Here is a 26,812-nt window from a genome sequence, read left to right on the forward strand (position 1 = left end):
CTGTGCTTATTTCCTCCTGAGTGTCCTGGTTTGTATAATTCCTTCCTTGTTGCTAGCTATGCAGAATGTGTTGGGAAACTTTTCAGAAGACAAGGCCTTTCAAAACAAGGGAGAAACACCAGCCATTTGTATATAATACAATTATGCTCTTGGACTATACAGGAGGTAACAAAGACAAGTTACTGATTTAAGAATTTTATTTTTCTCATCCCTGATTCACACACATCTTCATACGCAAACTAATAAGTGGAAGATTCGAGTCCAGTGGCATCTTGGAGACCAACTAGATTTCCAGGGTATGAGCTGTCTAGAGCGACTCTCAAAAGCACGTACACTGGAAATCTAGTTGGTCTTTAAGGTGCTCCTGGACTTGAATCTTGTTCTTCTATTGCTGACCAACACAACCACCTGCCTGAAACTTTAACAACTGTGAGACTGGATAGAATTCAAGAGGCACAACATGTCACACAGCAGGAAGATGCAATGGCAGGGGACGTCGCCTGTTAAATTTTTGGCTCTTATAACTGTTATAAATAAAGGAGGAAAACACGTTGGGGGGGGGGATACTATCTCAGGTAGGCGTAGACAGACAGACAGACGCACCCACCAGTCTCAAGAAATTTGGTCCCTTTTTAAAACCGTAGGAAGCATTTAGTCCCCGCCCTCGCCTACCCTCCATCCCTCAGCCTGAATTCCCTTCCCGCTCGAGGCTTCTACTCGTGCTCCGGGCCGGGCGAGTGGAGAGGCCCAATGGCGAGAAAGGGGACGCGGCTCCAGTTCCACAGAAGAACCGCCGAATGTGCGGTTGCTCAGGCGACGTCTTTTCTCCGTCCTCCCCCAGCGGAACCCGCTCCAGCCGCCATCGCGGGCAGGAGAGGCTGCCCAGGCCACGCCCTGGCTGCGCCGTGGGTTGCTTTCGCCGCAGGCCAGTTAGCCAAGGGCGGGATTAGCCATGCAGGATTAGGGGCTTTTTCTCTCACTCCCGTGTCTGGGAAGCCGCATTCTCACAAAAGGCAAAGGTGAGGGAACTCTGTCTTGGACGTGGTAAAGGTTCGCTTGTGGCGCGTGTGACAGTGGATAGTGGACTCTCGTTTGAGAGGAAGGCATCCTGTCACCGTTGGGATCTCCCTTTTCTATGATGCCCAGAGGCAGGAAATAGGCTGCTCTTTACGTTTCTGATAGCTCCAGATTTGGTTTGGACGATTTTCCTTTCGATAGCAGGATATGAGACCAGTGGTACCTTAGAGACCAACAAGATTTTCAGGGTATGAACTTTCGAGAGTCAGATAATCTTCAGGGGGGCCTGTAATTGAAGAAGGGAGCCCTGACTCAAAAGATTATACCCTGAAAATCTTGTTGGACTCAAATCCTGCTTTTCCACTGTAGACTAATAGGGCTACCTACATGAAACTATCTTAATGTTTGGATGTACTTGGTAAAAGCAACAGAAGGAACATCTTTTCAGTCAGACCCGTTCGTTTTGGGACAAACAATAATGTGCGAATATTGCTTACCACATCCCCATTGTTACCAGTTATAGCTAATTCTCAGTTTAAAACAGCTAGGCAACTGGTAATTTTGATACCTGGCAAAGATATGAGTTTACCAGTTTATTAGATTTGAGAGCTGAACTTTCCATATTGGCTTATGATCAGGTTAAAGGGAAAGGTGGGTCAGAGAATGTCCCATTTTACCTTAAAATAAGCTTTCTGCAATCTTTAGGAGAAGGTGTAACATATTTTGCAAAATGACAAAATTTGAACAATTATAGGCAGTGTTTCATCCATCAATCAAACCAGTACTTTACTTTGTTAGTTTTTTAAATACTAATACTCATATATAAGGTTGTTCTGATTTCCACCTATACCCCCGTCAGGACTTGAGAGAGCTGCCTGTACTCAATACTAGCAAGCACCACCACAAAAAAAAACCCTGAACCAAACTATACAACCTAAGATGTATAAGGGAGAATGGGGGAAATGATTTATCTGTTGATATCTCTGAGGTGAAATGATGTAAGAGATTTAAGAATATGACCCATTTTTACTGTTATTGTTGGTGTTGGAGAAAAATTATTTTACATACTGGTTAGATGGGCACATGTATACAATTAAATATGTACAAAGTGGCACTGCAACGACTTGGCTGGCACTCTTTTCCACATACAGTGGATTTGTTCAGTAGTATAGCATTATTAGGCTGAGCAGCCAATTTCTCTTTGTATGCTTTTATTACGGAAACGGCCATTCTCTTTAACTCCTAATTTCTCTTTGTATGGCTGGTCAAGACAGAAAGCCAGGAGAGGTGGCTTGAGCTGCTATGGGTGGTGTGGAAAACAGCATATAAATATTTTAATAAGTTAATAAATTGGACCATTTCTAATTTAACTAGCAACAAAAAATACAACAGACTCTAGAAAGGGGAGGGTAGGTAGGCAGGCATTGCTGCCTGCTTTGCTCCTGATCCTGGCTGGGTGAAGAGGGGACATTGCCGCCTGCGCCTGATCCTGGCCAGGTGAAGGGGGGCGGGCATTGTTGCCTGCTCCGCTCCTGATCCCAGCTGGGAGAAGTGGGGGGGGGGGGATTGCCGCCTGCTCTACACCTAATCCCAGCCAGGTGAAGGGGGGCATTGCCACCTGCTCCATGCCTGATCATGGCTGGGTGAAGGTGGGGCGGGCATTGCCTCTTGCCCTGCGCCTGATCCCAGCTGGGTGAAGGGGGCAGGCATTGCCGCATGCTCCACACTTGATCCCAGCCGGGTGAAGGGGGGTGGACATTGCTGCCTGCTCCACACTTGATCCCGGCCAGGTGAAGGAGGGGCAGGCATTACCACCTGCTCCGTGCCTCATCCTGGCCAGGTGAATGGGGGGGCGGGCATTGCCATCTGTTCCACTCCTCATCCCAGCTGGGTGAATAGGGGGGATAGCATTGCCACCTGCTCCACGCCTGATCCTGTCCGCCTGCTCTGCACATGATCCCAAGCAGGTTGCCTTGCCTACGCTTCCTGCTGCGATACACTCTCTGGAGGCACGGGCTTCCTTGCCTGGGCTTCCCGTTGCCGCAGTGTCCTCTGGATAAGAGGTGAGTTGTCTGGAATATGGTTTGCCTTTAATGTAATAGGATAATGATTTTACCTTGAATAAAATAGACATTGCACATTATCTGGACATCAGATTGTTAATCAGTGTTCCTTAGTCACATTAGCATTTCTCAAAGCAAGGCTTTCTCAAGTTAGATTTGCCCTTATTTATTTATTTATTTATTTATTCAATTTATATACCGCCCATCCCCAGGGGCTCTGGGCGGTGAACAGTTAAAATTGATAAAAACAAAAACTAAAATCAATATACAAATAATAAAACAAATTAACAAGGTGCAGTGGTGGGGAGAACCTTCCCCACCCCAAAGGTGGGAGGCCGACATGGCACCGCCCCCTTCAATCACCAAACGCCTGGCGGAACAGCTCTGTCTTACAGGCCCGGCGGAACGATAATATGTCCCGCTGGGCCCGGGTTTCCATTGACAGAGCGTTCCACCAGGCTGGGGCCAGGACTGAAAAGGCCCTGGCCCTGGTTGAAGCGAGGCGGGCTTCCTTAGGGCCGGGGACCACAAGTAAATATTTATTCGCTGATCGGAGCGATCTCCGGGGAACGTACAGGGAGAGGCAGTCCCGAAGATATGCCGGTCCCAACCCACTCGGCTTTAAAGGTAAGAACCAACACTTTGAACCTGATTCGGAATTCAACTGGAAGCCAGTGCAGCTGGCGCAGGACAGGTGTGATGTGTGACTGGTAAGGTATACCAGTCAGGACCCGTGCCGCCGCATTCTGGACCAGTTGTAGTTTCCGGATCAGGCCCAGGGGTAGCCCAGCGTAGAGTGAGTTACAGTAATCTAGCCTGGAGGTGACCTTATAATGATCTAATACAGAATGTTTTGATTAATTGCCAGAAATCCACTTGACTGATCAAACCAAGACTCTCCACATGGGAAATCTCCACTTTTTCACCTTGTTTAGAATATTCCCAGGACCACTAATTCCTCTGCTTTGCCCAGTTAGTTTGCTTACTTCAATCCCCCACTTTCTCTGTCATCCTTTGCAAGTCTGGAAAGAAAAGATCCTTTTGTTTTTGAACTCAGTTGCTTGCCCTGTAACTGGGGCCAGATTCTGTTTCCAGTGTGCTCTTTTGACTGACTGCAAATCATCTGGGTTTGTGTAGCTGGTTAGCATCCCAAGGGGGGGTCACAGGACCTGAGACAAGCTCCCACAAGTCTCATGAAACTTCTGTTCCCAAGCCACTACTGATACAGCTTCTGTTTTTTGCATGTGAATATGGCTGCTGGTTGAGGTTACACATGATGTTTAAATTATTATTTTTCATCTTTTCCAGTCTGTGGAGGAAAAATAAAGGGCCTGGTTCCAAGAGATTATGTCCGAAGATTCAAATAAGGACAAGCAGCAAGTAGAAGAATTAACCAGTGATGATTGCTCTTCGGTTTGCTTTTTCTTCATTTTTTTACATTATTCCCTCTCTATAAAACATGTTATTTATATGTATCTACTTCCCCCTCCTCATTCCAGACCCTTCTGTTCATTTTAATATTTTTCTTTACATTCATTAACACATAAGCCATTTTTAATAATCAGATGCTGCAATCCTAAGAAAACTTTCCTGAGAGTGCGGTGGTAGAGAGTGCTATCAAGTCATAGCTGACCTGTGGTGACCCCTGGTGGGGTTTTCATGGCAAGATACTAACAGAGGTGGCTTGCCATTGCCTGCTTCTACAACCCTGGTCTTCTTTGGAGGTCTCCCATCCGTTACTAATCAATGTTGACCTCGCTTAGTTTCTAAGATCCGATGAGATCAGGCTCACTTGGGCTATCCAGGTCAGGGCTTCCTGAGAGTATGCCCCATATAATTGCTCCCTGAGAGGCCTGGTGGTGAATGTTGATTTGAGGGTCCCTTTCTTCTTCCTGCACTCTCTGTCATTTTTTTCTTGGGAAAAAATAGATTTTTAAAAAACAAAAACTATATAGCAGCATGTTAAGACAATATCATTGGATTCATTTGCAAAATACAGGATTCCTCCAGGTAACAGGATCTTCCCATTTCTGCTGATTCTTAGACTATAAGTTAGTGGGATTCTGAAAAGGAAAAATCTTAGCAACACTGCTTATCAGGATGCTTAACACAGCCAGTAAGTATTCCTTGTGCTATGGGATGAGATGATGCCTCCATCCAGGCTATCATCTAAACTACTATACTGCCTGGTTGTATGATGGAGAGAAGAACAACAAAGTTAATGGGGTGTGTGTGTATGCTGATTATTTGCAGACAGAGAAGGGGAATTAAGAGGAATTTTCCCCTGCCCATTGAAATCGGTGGACTAGCAAATGAAGTATATTGCTAGGGCAGGTCTTCCCTTAGGGCAGAAGATCTCTCATCTCTGGGCACCTACTGCTGATTAATGGAGCAGCAGGAACAAAATGAGAGAAAAAGCAGCATTGCTGTGACACCACCTTGACATCATTTCAGGATACTTCACCAGAATGATGTCACCAAGCCTCACCCCAAGAAGCTACTGGTGGCTGCCAGCATATGGCTGGCAACCCTATAAAGAGTGCAAACACAAGTCATGGACTGAATGTATTTCTAATCCTGAGGTAATGTTCTCACTTACTCATGTTGCTTTCTTGAAAATAAAGTGATTTGAATATTTAAAAACCGAAACACAATTTCATGTCAATGTTGATGTTGCCCCTCTTTTTATACAGTTTGGGGATATTCCTAATTCATTGTCATGTCTTCTGTGCAGTCCCACATGGGATCTGTGCAGGCTAGCCATGGACATTCCAAAGCTCCTAGAGGTGCAAGACACTTACTTAGCCTTTTCATGTTCTTTCCCCCCAGACATGGCTGTAAAAGGCAGAGCAAGCAGCTCCCTCCCTCCCTCAGTTCTCTTGCCACTGCAGAAGAAGGATGCGTCTTATCTCTACTCCTCTGTTCCATCACTCTGTATGCAAGTTAGGGTCTTCAGTTCCATGGCATTGAAGGCCCTGTTCAAGAAGTGTTCCCGTTACGGGATGAAGATGGCCCAATCAGATGGGCACAACAAATGCCTTCTTTGCCTGGGCGAGAGCCATGACACCTTGTGGTGTGTGGTCTGCAAGCAATTCACACCCAAAGTGTGCCATGAAAGGGTGTTGTGACTTAAAGGAGGTCTTTGGGAGTCAACGCTGAAGGGCTCTACAGACTCTGATCATAATGCCACAGATAAAGGACTGCAGTGCCCAGAATGGTCCTCCTTGATTCCTCCAGCATGTTCAGCACCTAAATAAAGCAGCAGAATGAATTTAAAGCAGCTTATCGTCCTTTGGAGAGCCATTCCCCGTAGCCCAGCTTGCACTCACTCACTCACGAGTCAAGAATGAAAATAAAGCAGCAGAATGAATTTAAAGCAGCTTGCCCTCCTTTGGAGAGCTAGCCCCAGTAGCCCAGCTTGCACACACTCACTCACTCACTCTTAAGTCACGAATGAAAATAAAGCAGCAGAATGAATTTAAAGCAGCTTACCCACCTTTGGAGGGGAGGCAGCGGGGAGGAAAAGGAATCACATGGGCAGGGCCAAAACCTATGTGACCTCTTTTCAGATCTACAGGAACGGCGTTACAGCGCATTGCCCCCCCAAATGAGCCCTGCACATAAGAGTGCACTCTGTAAGAGCTCAAGTGGAATTGTTTAAGGTGGCCACCTGGTCTATGCCATCCACATTTATCAGGCATTACGCTATTGATGTAATCTCCAGAAGGGATGCAGCTGTGGGCAAAACGATCCAGAAGAGTCTCTTCCATTAAAGAGCTTCACACCCACCTCATGGGTATGTTAGTTCATTAATCTCCTATGTGGGGCTGCACAGAAGATGCCACAATGAAAACAGGGTTGCACTTTCCTGTAAATGTTGTTTATCGAGTGGTCTTCTGTGCAGGCCCATATCTCTCACTCTTTCCCCGCTGTGTGCGCTTTCTTACCTTCCTTTTACACTGGCAGCTGTAGAGAACTGAGAGAAGGAGCCACTTGCCCTGCCTTTTATAGCTGCACCTGGGGGGAAAGCCCGCAAAAAGGCTAGGCGAGCGCTTTATGCCTCTAGGAGCTTTTGGAACATCCGCAACTGGCCTGCACATGCACAGATCCCATGTGTGCCTGCACAGAAGACCACTTGATAAACTACAGTTACAGGTAAGTGCAACCCTGTTTTCCTTTAAAAAGGAACCTGTGGAACCTTGTAAACAAACACATGGGGAGAAAAATGCTTGTGTGCATGAACCATCCTTCATATCATTGTGAAAAAGCAGATACTACCAAAACACTCTTCAAAGGAAACCAGCCCAGTTAAGCATTGACCTTGGAACTTCTCATCATTCAGAGAACTGGTGGGGGGGGTAACCTCCCCCATGTAATCTCTCTACTTAAATGATATCACAGAGGAAGTATTACCATGGTTAAGGCTTTTCTCTGTTTCAGACCCTGGACAGCTGCTGCCAGTCAGCAAAGACAATATTGAGCTAGGTAGACCAATGGTCTCACAGCATAAGGCACTTTTATTTGTTCTTACGGGCTTTCATAGGAAGAGCACATCAAAACAGTCATTTTTTGAATTATGCAGTATATACATTCTTAGCTTTATTTATTGTGCTGCCAATTTTTATCTGTGTAAAAATGAGTATATAGTATATTTGCCAATGAAGATATTGGGCTCTGTGCAGTTAATGTGTTTTCTTGCACCAAATAAAGAGATTTTGAAATCTATATGCAGGGAGGAAAGTAAGTTGTCTGCTGTCCATCCCATTGTAGAATATTTGGTTTGAAAGGAAGGCAATACTCCCTACTTGAATTACCTTCCAGTACTTCCAGTAAATGTACATTGAGATTTTATATATATTGGCAGCTTAAAGTATCAAAATTGGGTAAATGGTAAAGCTTGCATGGTGTCCTCTTTTGTGATAAGCCTCTTCTTCCTTCTTTCATTTGTGTTCTAGTACAGTGCAAAATTTTTTTAAATTGCTCTGTTTTAAAATCATAGCAGTCACTGTTATTGTTCCATGATGTCTATATCTTGTCTTTGTGTTCAGTTTACTACAAGTAGAGCAAGTGATCTTATTTTCCATTTTGTTTTGCATTATTTCAGGATGAGGATCTCTTCGACCCAAGTTTAGCAGAAGAACTTGAACAGTGTGCATTTTTTACAGGTTCGAATATTTTTGTTCTTTATCATGCCATACAGTGCAATCCTATGGAGAGTTACTTTGGTCTAAGTCCATTGACTTCAATGGGTTTAGACTGGAGTAACTTACTATAGGATTGCACTGAAAGTCAATTTTCTAGTGTGCATGATACCTTTTGCCAAATCAAGTTATGTTCAGTATTATACATGAGGATATCATGCCATCAAAACCAACGTTGGGATTTTCTTTCTGTTTCCTGATATCAGTATACACATTAGTGCAAAACAATTCCTTTGTTCACACATCTGTATGGCAGTGGGTGTGGCATGGGCAGAGTTACGCTCTGAAGAAAATTTGTAGCTCTGACAAATTCTTTTCCGACATGCCCTGAAAGAGCTTATAGAGATTAAGAAAGATTAATTCTGTCAAAAATCAAGTGTTTTGAAAGCAAATTCTGCATTTGTAGCACTTCAGGCTGATATAAATATTACTCTTAATATTAAATATTATTGGTCTCTAATTCTGTGAGACTGGATTATATGCTATGTTGGCAACAGTTGTACAAAGAAACCAGAAAGCACAATAAAACATTATTATATATTACTGTATTAGATAAATTAGCAGTGTAATTTAACAAACTCCAGAGTACAAGAAATCAATTACTTTTTTCATCCCTTATATCATAGATTCATTTTATGATCACATTTTGCCACGGACCACGCAGATTTTATTGGAGTACGATTCTGGAAGATGGGTGCCACGGCTTCGCGAACCTCGAGATTTATATGGGCTGTCATCTGCAGGACACCTGCACCTAGTACGCTGGCCCCATCAGTATGAAGTTGTCAGACAGAAGATAGAACATATTGGTAAATAATACACAGTTTGTTCGGAGTTGACACTTTTAGTAGATCTCAAAGCAGTGCCTTACTAATAATTTCAACTGCAAAGTGTTTTTATAATCCTTATCTCCCCAAATGTAGCTGCAACCTATTAATGAATATTTACTTGATCAATCATCTTGCTTTTAATCAAGTCATTAATTGGTAATATTTAAAGAAATTTACATTTTGCAAAGTAATTTTGAGATACTGAAGGAGGAACATGGTATTACCTTCATTGTTAGAAACAAAGACTATCTTTAATCATCACAAACAATAAACAAGCGTGCCCTTCATTTTTCCTTGCTTGGTAAAAACTAATAGAGCCAGTGTTGGACTATGAAATGGAAAACATGGGTACAACTCCTCCAATAGTTCACCTAACTTATCTCACAGGTTTGTATAAGAATTAAGGTAGAAGGGGGGCTATATATGCTTTCCTTAGCTCTTTGGAGGAAAGGGGAGATAAAAAAATTAATAAGTAAGTAAACAAAGAGCACAATCCCGTCTTCAGACAAAGTAAGGAATCTACATAACGGAAATATTTTGTCTATCACCTTTTTTATCCTAACCTCCACCAGCCTTTTCCATTTTATTCTCACAAAACATATGTGAAGTTAGGCTGAGAAACTGAGGCCTCCCAGGAAGCTTGAATAGCAAAGGTTCAAAGAGTTGAGGCGAAGAGGATGTTTCTGAGCCGTAGATTAAATGGAAATTGCAGACTTGTGTGGCCTCAGTTTGCACTGGGCCTGTACAGAGAAGGAAAGAGGGAATTTAGCTCTTCAACCTCTTCTCAGTTTTGTTATTCAAAACTGACTAGCCAAGTCTTGCTTTTTGAAGGAGAAAAGATACGTCTTTTTGGTCTTAGTTCAGCATTCTAACCATTATGCTACTGGATCTTCTTGGATAAAGAAATATAAATATTATTTTATCAATTGAAAAGCACCCCCCTAAAAAAATCACCCTGATGTTCATGGCCACCCTGTAGGCATGCAGTATTGAGGGTGGTTGAGTATCAGTTGAATAAAAAAAGGAAAATAGTTATGGCAGGGTTCAGGTGCATTCTCTGGTGGCTCCTACATTGTAGAACAGCCTGTCTGAGGTTATCAGGAAGATTCCCACACTCCTATCATTCTGCACAATGTGCAAAACAGAATTTTTAAGGAGGACATTGTTATAAAAAGAGCAGAAATATAGTATAATGGATCAAGTCAGGACAGGAGGTGACTTCTATATGGGAGAAACTTTTTCTAGATTGTTTTGTTGCCTTACACAACAATTCTTTAATCCCAGCTCCACTTTTTTTTTTTGTTTTATGAAGACAATTTGCTGTGAGACTGAATGGTTTTATCGTATTTTGTACTCTACTTTGTTGATTGTTGTCTGACTTTCTCAGAACTGTAATCTGCCCAGACCCACTGCATTATTCTGTTTGAACAGGAATCTTTACTGTTAGATTCAGATTTTTATCATACTATGTATTTCACATATTGATTGACTTAATAACCTTATTGTATTTGTAATCTGCCTTGAGTCCCAGTGAGAAAGGCAGAATATAAATGAAGCAAATCATCATCATAATGGTTTATAGTATTCTAGATGAAGAGATTTGGAAGGGAGGATTTCTGTATTGTTTATTTTCCTTTCTCCTCCCCCATGACTCCCTGTGGACCCCCAACTGGATAGCTTATAATCAAAATCTGAGGATGCTTTGAATATTTATAACTGGACAAAGAATGTCCAGTATAAAGTGAAATGAGTGTGTTATCAGAATGACATGTAAAAAGAAAATTTGTTCCTTACAAACTTTCATATGAAGAGATCACATTTTCAGTCTATTAAGATAATAACTGCTGTGAGGAAACTAAATTTTATTTGAGATGTCAGGTAGAATCCTAGGATTCAGCAAAAATTATTGTTTAGGTTCTTGTCTTTTTCCCTGACATGGCTCCATGCTGACACCTTCTGGCAAAAACACTTTGCCTGATATTTTAAAAATTACATCTGAAAAAAGGTATACACAACAGGAATATAAAACAGCTTCAGCAACATATTAACAGAAAACACTTAACAAAAAGTCAGGGTAAATAGAAAGAAGCCTAAAAGATAGCAAACTACTTCAAGCCTGAAAGGTAGAAAACTAGCTGCCACGCAAAATTCTGAGAGGAGAATATTCTGAAGTCAAGGAGCCACCACAGAAAAAGCCCTCTCTTGCACCATCCGCCTTGCTTCAGAAACTGAGGGCACAGAGAATAGGGCTTGAGTTGCTGATCTGATGTGGGAGAAGGCTATTCTTCAAGTCACCTAGTCCCACACTTTAAAGGTAAGAACCAGTATGTTGAATTGTGCTTGAAAACAAATTAGCACCCAGTGAAGTTAGCATGATGAAGTTAACCCAATGAATAACCTAGCTAGCAGATCAATATATCTAATTCTCAGCATGGCCAAATATGTGGATAAATCCAGTGACTGGAGCCAATGACATACAAAACAGATCTTTCTACAAACTTGAAAAATGCTCCAAATTTGCAGGAAAAAAATCTGAAAACTAAAAGAGAAAGGAGAGGGTTTAAGCCCCCCAAATAATAGAAGCTGTACATATACCTTTAAGAAAGTGGCTATTGTGGGTGTTGCTAAGCAAGCAGAATAGCATTGCCAGCCTTTAAGCCTTGGTTTGTCAGTAAAAGTCAGGAGGAGGGGACAGGACCGTTTCTAAGGCTCTTTTGGCTTTTGACAGAAGACTCATCGAGGTCAACTCTGACAAACCACTGGGCAACTTGATACCCACCTGACTGACATGAATCACCCAGGCATGGCTGCTTGCTGCTGCTCAACAGCAGCCACCCAATGGAAGCCAGTGTGGTATCGTGGTTATAATTTCAGAATACAGTCGGGGAGACCCAGTTCTGAATCCCCACTCTGTTATGGAAGTTCACTGGGTGACCACAGGCTGTTCACACAGAGTCAGTCTAATCTCCCTCATGTGATTGTTGTTAGGATAAAATAGAGGAAAGGAGAATGATATAAGCTACTTTGAGGGACATTGTTGAGAAAGATAGGGTATAAATGAAGTAAATTAATAAATATAGCTGAAGTTGGGGGGGGAGATAAAAGGGTGGAGGGTGGGTTGGAAGGAAAGGAAGCATGAAAAGGTGAGCTGCCAGGAGGAAGAAAAGAGAAAATAGAGTGAGGAGGAAGATACAGGAGAAAATGAGGTGCCTCCTGCAAGTCCTTATGAGTTTACCTCCACACTACTGGGCTGGGTCTGGTTGGTACTGCATAACTCAGCCAGAATTTTCATTGGGATAGGCTGCTGGGGATGGGGGAATGAGGAAGCAGTTGGGGAGGGGAAAATGAGTTCAGTATCATTTACCTGATGTAAAATACTGAGATATGGAATGGGTCCTAAATATAACATGTTCATTGAAAAGGTTTTCTTCCTTTCCCACTGGATCATCTTTGCACTTCCTGAGGATATGCAGACCAAACAGGAATGGCAGAGGATGCGCAAACTCTTCTGCAATCTGTACAAGAAATTGAGGAGGAACGATTTCTGCCAGTGCCCCATTCTGGCTGCAGTTTCCTCACCACTGCATCTCTCACCATTCCTAAGGATATCCAGTACCCTCAAAAGAAGCTGGGGTGGGGTGGGGGGGACAAGTGAAAGGATCAGGCTGCAAAAATCCCTTCCATGAATTCAATCCATTAATGCTTTTTTAGGATCTACCTCTTACAATTAACATAGTCTCCTTATAGCACAGTGGGAAAGGAAGAAGCTTCCATCTTGTATAGAAGTGGCTTGTTAGACTTAAGGATCTCTTGATAACATAATAGTGTTGCTGATAATGAACATTGCAGAAAGTCAACCATACACTTTAAAGAAAACAATTCCCTGTTACATTACTGAAGATAAACCAGACTGCCAACATAACCCAATTATTTCCATTTATTAATTGTTCCTGACTGACCTCTGTATTTTCCATTGGCTTTCTTGGCAGCAAGATGCTGCTATTTTGCTTTTCCTTCAGACTGCATTATTACTTTGCTTGATTTTGCCTTTTAATCTCCAGCGCATTTGTTGATGGTTCTTTATAAATGACAATATACTATTTTGCTGAAAACGAAGTAAATAATTTTTAATAAAAGAATTAACATCTCTAACTTAAAAATGAATGTATTCTTTTTCAGACTGGATTCCCTCTGAACCAGAGCCATTATATATCCCAACAGGTCTGGAAACTGAGCCACTCTGCCCAGATCCTGGAGAGGGTGCTGTTGTATATCTAGCAGATGAAGGTCTGAGCACTGTTTACTATAGATTGCATACAAACAAAAGGAGTTTTCATAAGATAGGGCTCCTGTTCTCAGACTTTAGCATCCAAAGGCCTCATTCTGATTTTTAAAAATTCCGTTTCCCCAATATGTGCCCTTCTCCCTCACTGGCACCTACAGCACTGGAAAGCCCATTTTCAAAGTGTGCTGCAAGTTGAACATACTCCACACAGCCTCCATCTGTTAAAACAACACAGTTAAAGGTAGGCTTTAAAAAAATGTTTAAGAAGGTGTTGTATTGTCTGTACGTGGCCTACAAGGTCAGATTTCAGAAGTCTGATTAGAGTTAATTGACTGCTAAAGTTGCATCAGTTCCTACTAATTCTATTCATGCACTTTATTAGACAAATGATAACTGATAGTGGCATATATTCTATCACTCTTCTCTGCAAAGTTTGAAGCCTTCCTCCAGGTTAAGGAGTCTTCCTCCAGACGGAGTAGAGTGATAGGATACAGCTGGAGTTTCACTGATCTTAAGAATTATACTGAAATACCTATTGATACACTTATCATAAACATATGCATGTTTCTTTTTTCAGTGCTTCTTTTAAGATACTAATCATATATAAGGAAACTGAGAATTGAAAGATGTAATTTATCGCACTTTATTTCCAAATGTATGCTTTGCCTCAGAAAAGAAGACATCTGCATAGCCTCTTTATAAAGAATATTTTTCAGATGTACAGTCATTCACAACAATAATTGTATATTGTGTTCCTTTCATTAGCTAACAAGGATTCCAGCTTTATGTATTCTCGAATAGGGGGGAGCTTTCCTTCCAAGCAGGTGCTCCCTCAATCATGGGAAGACTGGGACAATACTTTAATTTTTGAAGCACGATTTGAAAGTGGGAATCTGCAAAAGGTGGTCAAAATGTAGGTAGATCATTAAAACTGGTTACTGATTTCTTTCACATTTCATTCTGGCATTGAGCAGCATTTTGACAGGTTTTGAATAGTAATATATCTAATATAAAGAATTTTAATCCTTTTCAAAGTGCAAAGTGCTAAATACATGCAATATTAATCTAGTAAATGAGCCATTACATAATCAATTTACACAGAAGTCATAAATGAGCCACTGAATAGTTAAGTACAAAAATGCAGTCAGTCCATATGAAAAACCATGGTAAATAGTTCGTTTGCAGAAACTCCAATCTCTCACTTGCTCACCAGCTGTATTCTTTGAATAAAGGAGATCACATAAACTGTTGGTCACACAAAGTGTAGTTGCTCAACACCTGATCTGCTCAGATGGAACAATGCCATAAGACATGGCAACACGAAACAGGAATTGGGAATCACGCTGGCAATACACCTGTCCAGCTGTATACTGGAAGTAATTATCAGCATTTGTGCTCTTCAGCCTTTGTGCTTTTCTGCTTAACAAGCGACGCGTGGAGGGTCACCTTGTTGAAGAATGAACATCTGTACATACCTGTGTAGAAGAAGAAACAAACAAAACTAAGTTCTTTTCACCAGAGAGATTGGAGTTTCTGCGAACGAACTATTTACCATGATTTTTCATATGGACGGACTGCATTTTTGTACTTAACTATTCAGTGGCTCATTTATGACTTCTGTGTAAATTGATTATGTAATGGCTCATTTACTAGATTAATATTGCAAGTATTTAGCACTTAGCATTTTGAAAAGGATTAAAATTCATTATACTAGATATACTACTATCCCCGTAGACCCTTGTGGTTCTGTTGGTGTGAGCAGTGCTTTTTTTCTGGGGGTACACAGGTGTACACATACCCCTAAACATTTTGTGAATTTAGCAGGAGAAAGTAAAAATTTAAAATGTTGGAATTCCTGCTAAACCAACTCCAACTGAGAATACCCCTAAACGTTTTTTTTTTAGAAAAAAAGCACTGGGTGTGAGTTAACTTTCCCGGTGGAGCTCTATTTCAGTTAGGTTTTGAATAGTAGCTTTAGAACACAGTGTGATTCAGATACTTAGGTATACTTGCAGAAGTATTTGTAGTTTTTATTTGTACCCACCCTTCCTTGCATAGAGTTTTCAATCATTCTCCCATTCAGATACTAACCCTGCCCAGAATTGCTTATTTCCTCATATGGAACTGCATGAAGCACCTTCAGGTACTTCTCTTGAAGTGGGTTGGAAGATTTAACACATTTTATTTCCACAGATCAAAATTTCCCAAAAGTGGATCCTGTAGAACTTTAGAGATTGTAATAAGAAACTCAGTCTCTGTTGAAGCCAAAATGATATGTAGTCTTTAATCTCTTGATGACACTAATACTGTCCAAAGGCAGCAAAGGCAGGCGTAGCCATAGAAAAGCCAATATATTTGTTGCACTGAGCTCCTTGGACAAGATCAGTAAATGTACAGTTGATTCTGCTCTAGTAGTAGGGCTAAGGATTGGGTTCCAGTAAGAGTGCAAAAGGCATTCCTTGTGTACCTTGTGTTGCTACTGAGATTTTAGTGTTTATCTTGTGATTTGGTTGTTGTGGGTTTTCCGGGCTGTATTGCCGTGGTCTTGGCATTGTAGTTCCTGACGTTTCACCAGCAGCTGTGGCTGGCATCTTCAGAGGTGTAGCACCAAAAGACCTCTGAAGATGCCAGCCACAGCTGCTGGCGAAATGTCAGGAACTACAATGCCAAGACCACGGCAATACAGCCCGGAAAACCCACAACAACCATCGTTCTCCGGCCGTGAAAGCCTTCGACAATATCTTGTGATTTGCTGACTCAGTTAAGTGTTTAAGAAGATTTGGCAGTGCAACAATAAAGAAACCCAAGAATTGCTCTGATGGTCAAAGGAATGAGTTTTGGAGGAAGGTTAGATCAATTTTTTTGTGTGAACTGAGGCACGTTATAAAGAACTATGGATCTTAGTCATCCCAGTTGCTATCTTAAAATGGTTTGTCTGTTTGAAGCAATCAGTGTTTTTATTTATTTGGTATATTTTTATCATACCATTCCGTCAAGGAATTCAGGATAACATATATTCCTGCTTTTATGTAATTTTCACAACAAGTCTGTGAAAGTAAAAATAGACTGGGGAGAATGACTGGAACCAAGGCCCATCCATTAAGTTTCACAGCAAGGAGTTTTGAACTTTAGTCTCACAGGTTCAGTCCAAACCTCTAACCTCTACACCATATTGGATGTTTTAGGCAATTATCTAAATAGTATTGACAAAGATGTCCATATTTTATCCCAAAATCCTTGTAAACAATGTCCTGGCCTTTATTATCTGTTTCAAGAAGATATTCACCCTTTACAGAGGATAACTTAACCTAATTATACCACTGCGTCCTCTCAAGACAGCCGAAAATGAGATCTGCGGTCACTACAAAATTGCAGTCTACTTTAAAATATAAATATACCAATAAACAATTTCCAAATGAATTGGAAAAGGGAAGTTACTTGCTACAGAATCTGTACACAAAAGGTGACAGAAATTTGGGTTTAAAACAGGATTTGAAATAAGGGACATAAAAGTTAAATATGACAGTGTACGAATTTCCAGTTGTGTAATCCAGATTAAACATTTTTTTCCTCCAGGATTTGAGTCCAGTGGCACCTTAGAGACCAATAAGATTTTCAGGGTATAAGCTTTCGAGAGTCAGAGCTCCCTTCTTCAGACAGGCTCCCTGAAGAAGGGAGCTCTGACTCTAAAAAATTTACACCCTGAAAATCTTGTTGGACTCTGAGGTGCTACAGGAATCAAATCCTTCTGTTCTACTGCAGACTAACACGGCTACCCACCTAAAACTATTTTTTATCCTTTCTTCATACAGTAGTGATTTTGAGTATCAGCTGACCTTACGCACTGACCTCTATACGAATAAGCACACTCAGTGGTACTACTTCCAGGTTACCAACACACAAGCAGGAATGCCCTATCGTTTCACCATTGTCAACTTCACCAAACCGACAAGTTTGTACAATCGTGGCATGCGCCCACTGCTGTATTCAGAGGCAGAAGCAAAGATCCACAAAGTGGGGTGGCAAAGGACAGGAGATGCAATCAAGTATTACAAAAATAATCTCAGTCAGGATGGCCGCCAGTATTTTTCTCTCACGTGGACATTCCAGTTCCCTCATGATCGAGATACCTGCTACTTTGCCCATTGCTATCCTTATACTTACAGCAACCTGCAAGACTACCTGTCAACTATTGCCAGAGACCCAAAGAGGTCCAAGTTCTGCAAGATCCGCATCTTGTGCCAGTCCCTAGCAAGAAATATAGTCTATGTTTTAACCATCACCAACCCTCTGCAAGATTTCAAGGAAGAAAAACGCAAAGCTGCAGTGATTTTGACTGCGAGGGTGCACCCAGGTGAAACAAACAGCTCCTGGATGATGAAAGGATTTCTGGATTATATTCTGGGGGATTCAAACAATGCCCAGTTGCTCCGGAACACCTTTGTTTTCAAGGTGGTGCCCATGTTAAATCCTGATGGTGTCATTGTTGGCAATTACCGCTGCTCTTTAGCTGGTAGGGATTTGAATCGCAACTACAGATCTGATCTCAAGGAATCTTTCCCTTCTGTTTGGTACACCCGGACCATGATCAAAAGGTAAAAAGGTAACACCATCTCTCCTCTCTCTTAGTATAGCTACTGTTTGTTTTCTGGGGGCCATATATGTGTGTCCAGTGTTCACCATGTTCCATTTTATTTACTGATGTTACTTCAGGGATTATTGCCTTCTGTACTTTTTTAATACTTGTGAAGCTTTAATACTCTCATATAGAACAAAAAGCTCAGCCTCCAGTAACAAGTGGGGATTTTCTTTCCAAACTGAATTGTCCTCCTTCTTCTATCATGTTTGTATATGATGATAGTCCAAGTGTCAGTGATCGGAGAGGCAGCATTTTCATGCTGCCTTGAGAAGGTTAATGGGTGGCCAATAGTGGCAGTTTGCCCTGCCACTGTGGGATACCTTACTGAGAATTGTTCTCAAGCTGAATATGCCACCTGCATTGGGTCTCTGAACATCTGGAATAGCTCCAGTAGTTGTTTCCTACAATTACTGCTGTAATACAAAAAGGAAGTAGCCTGGAGAATCTGAATTACAGTAAGCAAAGTTGTTCATGTGTAAACGTTTTCTCCCTTCTCCAAGAATAATGGAAGAGCGCAATGTTCTCCTGTATTGTGACCTTCATGGTCATAGCAGGAAAGAGAATGTCTTCATGTATGGCTGTGAAAAAAGGGAGCAGCAAGAAGAAGGGGCAAGCTTACACCACCGCATTTTTCCTTTCATTATGAGCAAAAATTGTCCAGATAAAGTAAGACAACCTTTAATTTTATTTATTACGTTAGTAGAAATCTGTATCAGTCATTCAAAGTTTGCTAAATCATTGATCAAATTTCTCAGTAATTTTGGTGTTCTAAAAATCATGCTACCCACGCTGGGTTAGCATACTATGGCATAGAAACATAGTAGGGGGTCTCCCTAGAAAGCCTGTTCAGGAGCATACGTGTGCACCTGAGTTTCTGACTCATATTAAACAGCTCTCACAGTGTTGCATGACTGCTAACAATAGTAGCTCATCATGAGAGGGGATGGTGATATTCAGCAAGAAAAACAAATTCTTTACAAGAACTGGGTGATACCTTAAGAGAGCAATTGTTAAACAAGTCTACTCTCAATCCTATTCTGGTCTATTCATTGGGGCTTACTCCTAGAAAATTGTTCTTGGGGTTGTACTGTTGGTATTCTTCTGTAGAGCTAGAGGCTAATTTGGTGGCTTTCAGAATTTGAGTTGCCACAGTGTCAGCATCATAAAACGTTTTTTCCCAATTGTTGATTGAGGCCTTCATTTGAATATGTGTCTCATGTGACATCGATGCAGAGAAGTTAGCCGTGTTAGTCTGTGGTAGCAAAATCAAAAAGAGTCCAGTAGCACCTTTAAGACTAACCAATTTTATTTTAGCATAAGCTTTCGAGAATCAAGTTCTCTTCGTCAGATGCCTGATACAGAGACTGGTGACATCATACTTCTTATAAGGAAACCATTTCATGCTTAATGGTGTTAGTCTACGATACAACTGAAGAGGCAGCTAATTTGTTTGGATGTGACTCGATCAGTTGTCAGTTTCCACTCAGCTTGCTGCTTCTGCCACTACAGTGGCCTGTTTTCACTCCCCTGTGTGGACTTAGCCTAGCATTTCAGTAGACAGGGCAACCGTAGAAGAAGAGGAAAAGGAGAAGGCCAGTAGCATGGGATGAGCAAATACAGTTAAATTTACTTGGAGTTAATTTCGGTTAAACAATCATGTTACGTTAGCAAGTATGACTTGATCATGACTTATCAGTTTTGGCTGTATATAATGCGCACATATCTTCCATACAGTGTACTCCAGTGGAAATTTATTGTGAGTTGAGTGGGCAGAGGCTGCAGAGGAGGGAGGGACTTACTGGAGAGGATGGGCTTTTTACTTCCATCCCTATAACAAAGCCACAACTTATGGAGATGTGCAACTTACACATTCTCCAGTCCTTCCAGCATTTGAAGAGGGGAACTGCACACCAGCCATAACCCAATGGCTGTGCTCACTTTCTTGGAACATGGAGAGGGTGCCATATTTGGAAACAGAGCTCAGCAGAGCAATAGGCAGCATGCCAAAGAGCCACATGTGGCTCCCAAACCACTGAATGAGTATCACTGTCATAAGTAGTAGCCATAGTTTTTACTATAAGTTATAGCTGTTTACCCATCATGATTATGTATGGTCACAGTATAAGTGGCTTAGCATTCTTTTATTTATACTGCACATTTTACCTTTTTAAAAGCTCGTAAAAATATGGAACACTTCCATTTTCCTCCCCGTCTCAGAACCAAACTGTATGTTTATCTTCGTTCTCATTCCCTTCCTCTCTCTATATAATGTGTAGTCTCGCCTATTCATGATATGACATTGTTATGACATGCATTTCCCTCTCCCACACATACACATATCAGCAACAGCCAGTGATGTGGAACAGGTATGGTGTCATGATGCCATGTCATAGACAAGTCAGACTGCAAATGCAGGGAGAATGTGACATGAAAGGGTCATTTGGGGCAAAATCTTTGTCTATTGAAATGTATAGTTTGGCTCTTACTAGAAAGAAATACTGCTTAGGGTTGAAAAAGCACAGAATTGATCAAACACGTTTCTTTGTAAGTTTTCATTCCCAGATTGCAGTTTCAAGATACAGAAAGGGAAAGAAGGAACAGGTCGAGTAGTGATGTGGAAGTTGGGCATCAGCAATAGCTATACCTTGGAAGTTACCTTCTGTGGTTCTAAACTGGGTAAAGCGGATATATATTTTTTCTCCAGAAATACTGAGTCATCAATTGAGGTCTTCTGAGCTGCTGTTGCTGATTCAGTTGAATATGATATAAATTTGTTGTGTTTGTTAGAAATAACGCTAAACAGGATGGGCTGTTGAAATGATGCCATTACAGATGTGTATATACTTAGCAAAAGAGATTGTAAAAATATCAAATGTAGCAGTTAAACCTAAAGCAATCATGTCTGTACAGATTAATCAAATCCTGGCTAATGTCCGTAGAACATGGTGAGTTGGATCCTATGAACCACAGTTTAAGAACTATGAGGAGGAGGAGGTTTTCCTGCCTTCCCCTTCCCTCAGCAGCTTCCCAGGGCTCCTGAAAAGCCAGTGCTGGAAGTTAAGGGAGCCTCATAAATAAAATTCTACAAGGCATGGGGGATACACGGTGAAGGACTTGAACTGAACAAAATTCCCCCCCCCCCATTCCTTTAACAAGTGGAGGAAGCATGGCTTTCCGTTGGAACAAGATGAGGAAATGGTGATTTTACCCAGTTTCTCCCTCTTCATTGCAGCCCATGTATGCTTCTTGCCATTTAGTCCACAAACCTCTCTTTATCCCAAGTTTTGGCTTTTGGGGAATCTTAGGGAGCTGCTAATAGTAGGGAAAAGTGTACTCCATCATAAGTAGCTTCTACTTACTGTTCATAGGATCCAACTTTATTTGTGCTTTGAATACCACGTATGTTTGTTGATGCATGTATATAATCCATGATATAAACTACCGTGCCTATGCAGCCTACCTTAATAGTAATTCCTCAAGAACTGTCACTCTGAGGGCAGATGTGCTAGGGTTCTTTAACAGAGAGTTCTCTGCAGTTCCCAGAACCTTTTGAGAAGAGCCATGATGTTAAAGTGATTTAAAATCATTTTAAGTGTGCAGTGTAGTTAAGTCCTTTAGTTTGTAACAGGTGCAATTTCTTCAGTCTCTGCACTTTGGGGATACAGAAAGAGAAAATAATCTTTTGCTGACATTTCTTGTGAAAGCTGCTGGTCCAAATTTCTGAGAGGAGCCTTCAGCAAGAATTTAGAAGCAGCATAGAGTATTTTGCTAGCAAAAGAATTTTAATTATGTGGAGCATTAGTCAGAAATACAATTTTCCCATTATCATATAGTGAATATAATATTTACTGGCATTGAGTAGAACAGATATTTCTTTGCTAATGTTTCCCTTCATGTCTCAGGCAACAGTTATACCCACTTTAATACAAAGGATTTGGAATCCATAGGATATCGTTTCTGTGAATCGCTGTTAGAGTTCTGTGATGAAAACAAGAATAAGGTAGGAAAAGTTTATCCTACCCTTAAACAAAAGGACAGATTTGTTATCACTTAGGAGCAGTGAGGCATTGGAATTTATTGCTAACTGTATGACTTTCCCTAGTATGATGAATGTCTGAAAGAACTGGAGGAAATGGTGAAACAAGAGAATTCAGCTGACCCTGTGAATGACACATTAGACAAAGACTCCAGGTAAATAGAACTCTTCATATATTCTTATAATTTTATCCCATCATAAAGTGAGGTTCTCTGAAGCAATACTATTTTCCATGTGTGTATTCAGTCCAAGCAGAGCATTGATACATTGTAACATTTGAGACTGCTCTGTTTGATGTGCTTTTATGCCATGTCATACTTTTATTGGTCATTTTTATTAATACATTTTTTATTATTGACTTGGATTGTTTTATTGTTTTTAATTGTATGCTTGGTTTTGTTTTGTTATTGTGAGCTACCTCAAGCAGGTCTAGAGAGGTGTCATACAATTTATGTAAATAAATAAATAAATAATGTCATTATCTTGTTTTTTGCAGTTCTGACACTTCAGACTCCAATGAGTCTCCAGTTAAATTAGAAAGCCAGGTATGGTATAAATTCCCATCAGTAGATAGAATCCCTCTTCTGCACTCCAGACTTACTGTTCATTTTTCAAAAAGTCAAACTGAAACCAATGCAATCGGCTTGGCCCCTCTGCACCTTTTCCATGTAATGGTGGTGTAGTGTTGCTTTATTTATTATGCTCTGTACTCAAATAAATCAGAATTGAAGAGTGCTGTTGCTGTCGTCACCAATGGTGTTATTGGTGGCGTCCATGCTGGCCCTTTAAATTTTTTTGTTCTTTTTGCACATACTAAATCAATGAATCTCTGGAACACTCTTGGCCTCATCTTAGTTTATCTGATTGGCTGATTTTGGCTCTGTTCTTTCCCCAATACAATATTCCAACTCCTACAAATGTGGAAAAAATGGAAGTAATTAAAGCAATGAAAAACTTTGGGGAATCCAGCACCTCCTGCACACTTGCTACATTTATCCAATGCTGGAGAAAAATAAAGAAGAGGGAAAGGGTAGAGGAGCAGGGGAGAGGGAGAGGGAGGAATGAAAAGGAGGGAATAGCTGGATAGATGAGAGTGGCCAATCACAAAGAAGTGGGCTGGCAGGGGGTGAGAGAGGAGCAGAAGAGGGCTGAACACACTAAAAGCTGGCATAAAGATTATGCATGGGGAAAGCTCTGACTGGAAAATGGCCTTTTAAAAAAGTCAGGGGGGGAAATGCTCCCAGAAAATCCGGGGGAAAGCCGCAAAAAAACTGGACCCACTACTAATAGGGTATGGAGGGTTGTAAATAAATCAATGCAGTTTGGGGGATGAACCAGCAAAATTAACTAGTGCAGAAAGGGTCAAAATCCCTTGGTTGTTTTTTACTTGTAAATTGTTTCCTTAACAGCAATGTACAAAAAAGTTCACTGTAGAAATGAATGGTAGCAATATATGAAAATGATATGGTCTTGATTACAGTCAGTGTTTTTGGCAGAGACCTGTGGGTTGTAGAGATTTTTCAAACCTTAAGACAGTTCAGCAGCTTTTCTTTTAAACCTCTTTCCTTGTGTATATTGCTTAGGTCAAAAATTGAAGAACCCTCAATAACTATAAAGTCCATAGTACAGTAATTAGCTACAGACACAAAACACAGAATAATTTTTGACAAGTTGCCATTTTATTTTGCAGATCTGTGCAGGAAAATTCACACTTTGAAAGCTTATTGTTTAATATCAGTTAAATAAATAATCTGATTCTGATAGGTGTCCTTGTTTAGGTAGATTGAAGGAAGCCGAAGGGTCAAAAGTTTACCAGATGGAGATCCTAAGAAGTCTCCTGTACCTTCAAGTATTTGCACTCAAAGAAAAATTAACCCTTTTTTGAGGTAGTAACCACACCTGATAAAATTCTCCCTTTGGTGAAATTTTTAAAGGTAAAGGTGCTCCTGTGGGGTTTGGATTTACAAGAGCAATGAAGCCTAAGAAACACCATTTAACTGGCAAAATCATTTTGCTGAATTAACCCCTACTTCTGTCCCTCAGGCCTTACACCACAAAAACAAGAAAATGAGTCAAATGCTGGGCCATGCGACCATGGGCATGTTCCCTCAGTAGGGCACCTCAAAACAACATGGAGAAAAGCAAGTGGCAGAACCAAACTTTCAGTGAAATCCTAAGCAGAGTTACTCCAGTCTAAGCCTGTTGAAACAAGACATTATTATGAAACAAGAAATTATTATATAATGGCAGAGGCCTTGCCTCCCATTCCTATTCATGCAGCCACATCTTGTCAATAGCTGACAGATGTAAGGGTTAATATTGGATGCATTAGACATGACATACCTACAGTTAGTGGCTAATCATAAACACAGAGGAAATTAACTCTGGATTTTCAAGAGGAAAAAGATGTTTAAAAGCCCCTTATGTATGTATGTATGTATGTATGTATGTATGTATGTATGTATGTATGTATGTATGTATGTATGTATGTATGTATTGTCTGCCTTTCTCAGTGAGGCTCAAGGCAGATTAAACGGTGTAAGACAACACAATCAAAAGCAGGGACATTCAATAAACAATACAATAGGGTATAGACTGCAAAAATTTGAAAGGAGGCAGAAATCCAATACAGAGCAGAAACAATGCTGAAACAAAACGTAAGCAATTTAACATGACAGATTAAACTCTGCTGAAACAATCCAGTAGGAGCATGTTTCTTGTTACATTTTGTTCCTCCTTTAATTTTTTAATTTTAAAGCTTTCAGTAGTTTTAGTTTTAATTTTAAAGCTTTCAGTAAAACTAAATTGCGAAAATCTTAAAAACCAGCTATAAGCCTTTATTTTTGTGGGGCTTTTATTTTTTTGCTAGGTAAAATCAAGAAAGAAGTATCTCAAAACAAAGAAGGACAGGAGTTCTTTTCTGGAATCATCGGGAAAGAGATTTTCTAAACAATCACATGAACTAATGGTAGATCATTTTTTTTTCCTTTGGGGTCTCATTTTCACTATCCTGGCTAGTATTTTTGTATTATGTCTAATACTGTCAACAAAATTGGTTGGTTAAACATATATAGCTGTTACTTCAGGATGATTTTTCAGGATAAGAACATAAGAGAAGCCATGTTGGATCAGGCCAATGGCTCATCCGGTCCAACACTCTATGTCATACAGTGGCCAAAAAACCAGGTGTCATCAGGTCTGCCAGTGGGGAAGGGACACTAGAAGCCCTCCCACTGATGGTTAGCCTGGCTATTTTGCCACTGCCATGAAAATGTACCAAAATCAAATGATGTTTGTTAATTACATAAATATATATATATCCTGCTTTTCTTCCACACTGGGGACTCAAAGTAGCTTATATATAAAATGCATGCACACACATACACAATTTAAACAATATACAGACATGCGCTTTGTGTACTCTTCAGCAGGTGAGGGATTTTTAAAGTTGTCCCTGGCTGGAGCTGGTTCTTCTTGTGTAGTTCACACAGGGCTACAGGCCAAGAGACAGAGGATCATGCTTCTGGCATTTTCAGCAAAAAAAAGAAGAAGGGGGCAGGTGTTCAGCCACAAGTTCTGTTCATCTGGTGGATTTAAGATTACTCATTACTTGGCTCTCAAAGGCTTTATGCACTGTGAGATCGGAAATGGTATTTGGGCTTGAGAATTCCCCTTTCCTCCCCTGTATCTTCTCATTATGAGTAAAATTACTGACTGAACCAAGGAAATCTAGCATATATTGGAATAAGGCATATTCCTGGTCTAGAAAGAATATGTTCTGCATGGTTAATTCTGTTGTCAAAATATAAAAGGGAATCAAGATCTGGAAGATTCTAGTACAGTCCTGAAATACCTTGAGTTCATTTTGAAACATTCATTTCCCCCTTCACTATAATGATTCCCTTATATATGTTTTTCTTTCTACTTAGAATGAAGCCAAAAAACCTGAGGACTCTTCTCAAAGAATGTCTAAGAACCAAGAACAGCTAATTAAAAATGTAAGGATTTTAAAAGTATTGTCACAAGTAGAGGTCTATCATTACTGAAACTGGATCATACAGATGCATGATTAGCTATAGGGCAATAACTGTTCAGCCAAATTTCCTGTTATGCTTCCCCCCCTCCCCCCACCTCAGGATTCCCATATTGAAGTGACAGTTTTTCCAAATGTTGGACTTTTTTTAGCCACCCCCTTTAAATGTTTATTATTGACTCCCTCTGTCAGCATTCAGATCATCAGATGTTTTCATTGTATTCTTGATAGAAAGTTGAGGAAAAGTGCTGTTTGGAACCCTGCTATGTTGTATGTTCTGTTTGTTCTCTGCTTTTTCTAGTTATAAAAGATAGTCTCTCTAATCCAGAAAATCCGTGAGAGAATGCTCATCTGCAATGCCATTGTCATCTAGACCTTATTCAATAGGCTCAATGCATCATTTGATGCACGTAGAGATGTACGTGCACATGTAGGGCCATGTCTGTAGATTGGAATCGGCATCTGTAAATATTTGGAATTAAATTTATGTAACTTTAAAACTCGTATGTCATCCTGCTATACAGCTCTGCCTATATGAAAGAAAAATAAGTGTTACATGTTTCTTTTTCTCCCCAGGCTCAGGTTTTTCAGAAATTAAAACTGATCGAGCTGCAAAAAATACAAAAAACAAAGTATGAAATTTCCAAGTCAAGTATAGAGCCTTTCCCCAGAACCCCCAGTGCTAATAAGGTTTGGTGGTCTCCTTGA

At 40.6% G+C, this 26,812-nt stretch overlaps 1 protein-coding gene across 1 annotated transcript; it reads left to right on the top strand.

Moving 5' to 3' along the window:
• Window positions 1-4,427: 4,427 nt before the first annotated feature.
• On the top strand, window positions 4,428-26,812 carry AGBL3 (AGBL carboxypeptidase 3). Its single transcript, XM_054987751.1, has 13 exons — window positions 4,428-4,493; window positions 8,185-8,245; window positions 8,908-9,090; window positions 13,291-13,398; window positions 14,162-14,309; window positions 17,209-17,991; window positions 18,536-18,701; window positions 20,585-20,711; window positions 21,938-22,035; window positions 22,138-22,226; window positions 22,568-22,616; window positions 26,001-26,069; window positions 26,681-26,812. Exons 1-13 carry the CDS (start codon window positions 4,428-4,430, stop codon window positions 26,810-26,812), a joined length of 2,079 nt encoding a protein of 692 aa, XP_054843726.1.

This window comes from Eublepharis macularius, chromosome 9 (assembly GCF_028583425.1).
Source record: "Eublepharis macularius isolate TG4126 chromosome 9, MPM_Emac_v1.0, whole genome shotgun sequence".
Taxonomy (NCBI): Eukaryota; Metazoa; Chordata; class Lepidosauria; order Squamata; family Eublepharidae; genus Eublepharis; species Eublepharis macularius.

Bases quoted from the DNA above. Each gene is read 5' to 3' on its own strand.
- AGBL3 (XM_054987751.1), top strand. From the start codon at position 4,428: ATGTCCGAAGATTCAAATAAGGACAAGCAGCAAGTAGAAGAATTAACC. The intron at 22,036-22,137 runs GTAGGAAAAGTT...GACTTTCCCTAG, and splicing joins GTGATGAAAACAAGAATAAG to TATGATGAATGTCTGAAAGA. The intron at 22,227-22,567 runs GTAAATAGAACT...TGTTTTTTGCAG, and splicing joins ACATTAGACAAAGACTCCAG to TTCTGACACTTCAGACTCCA.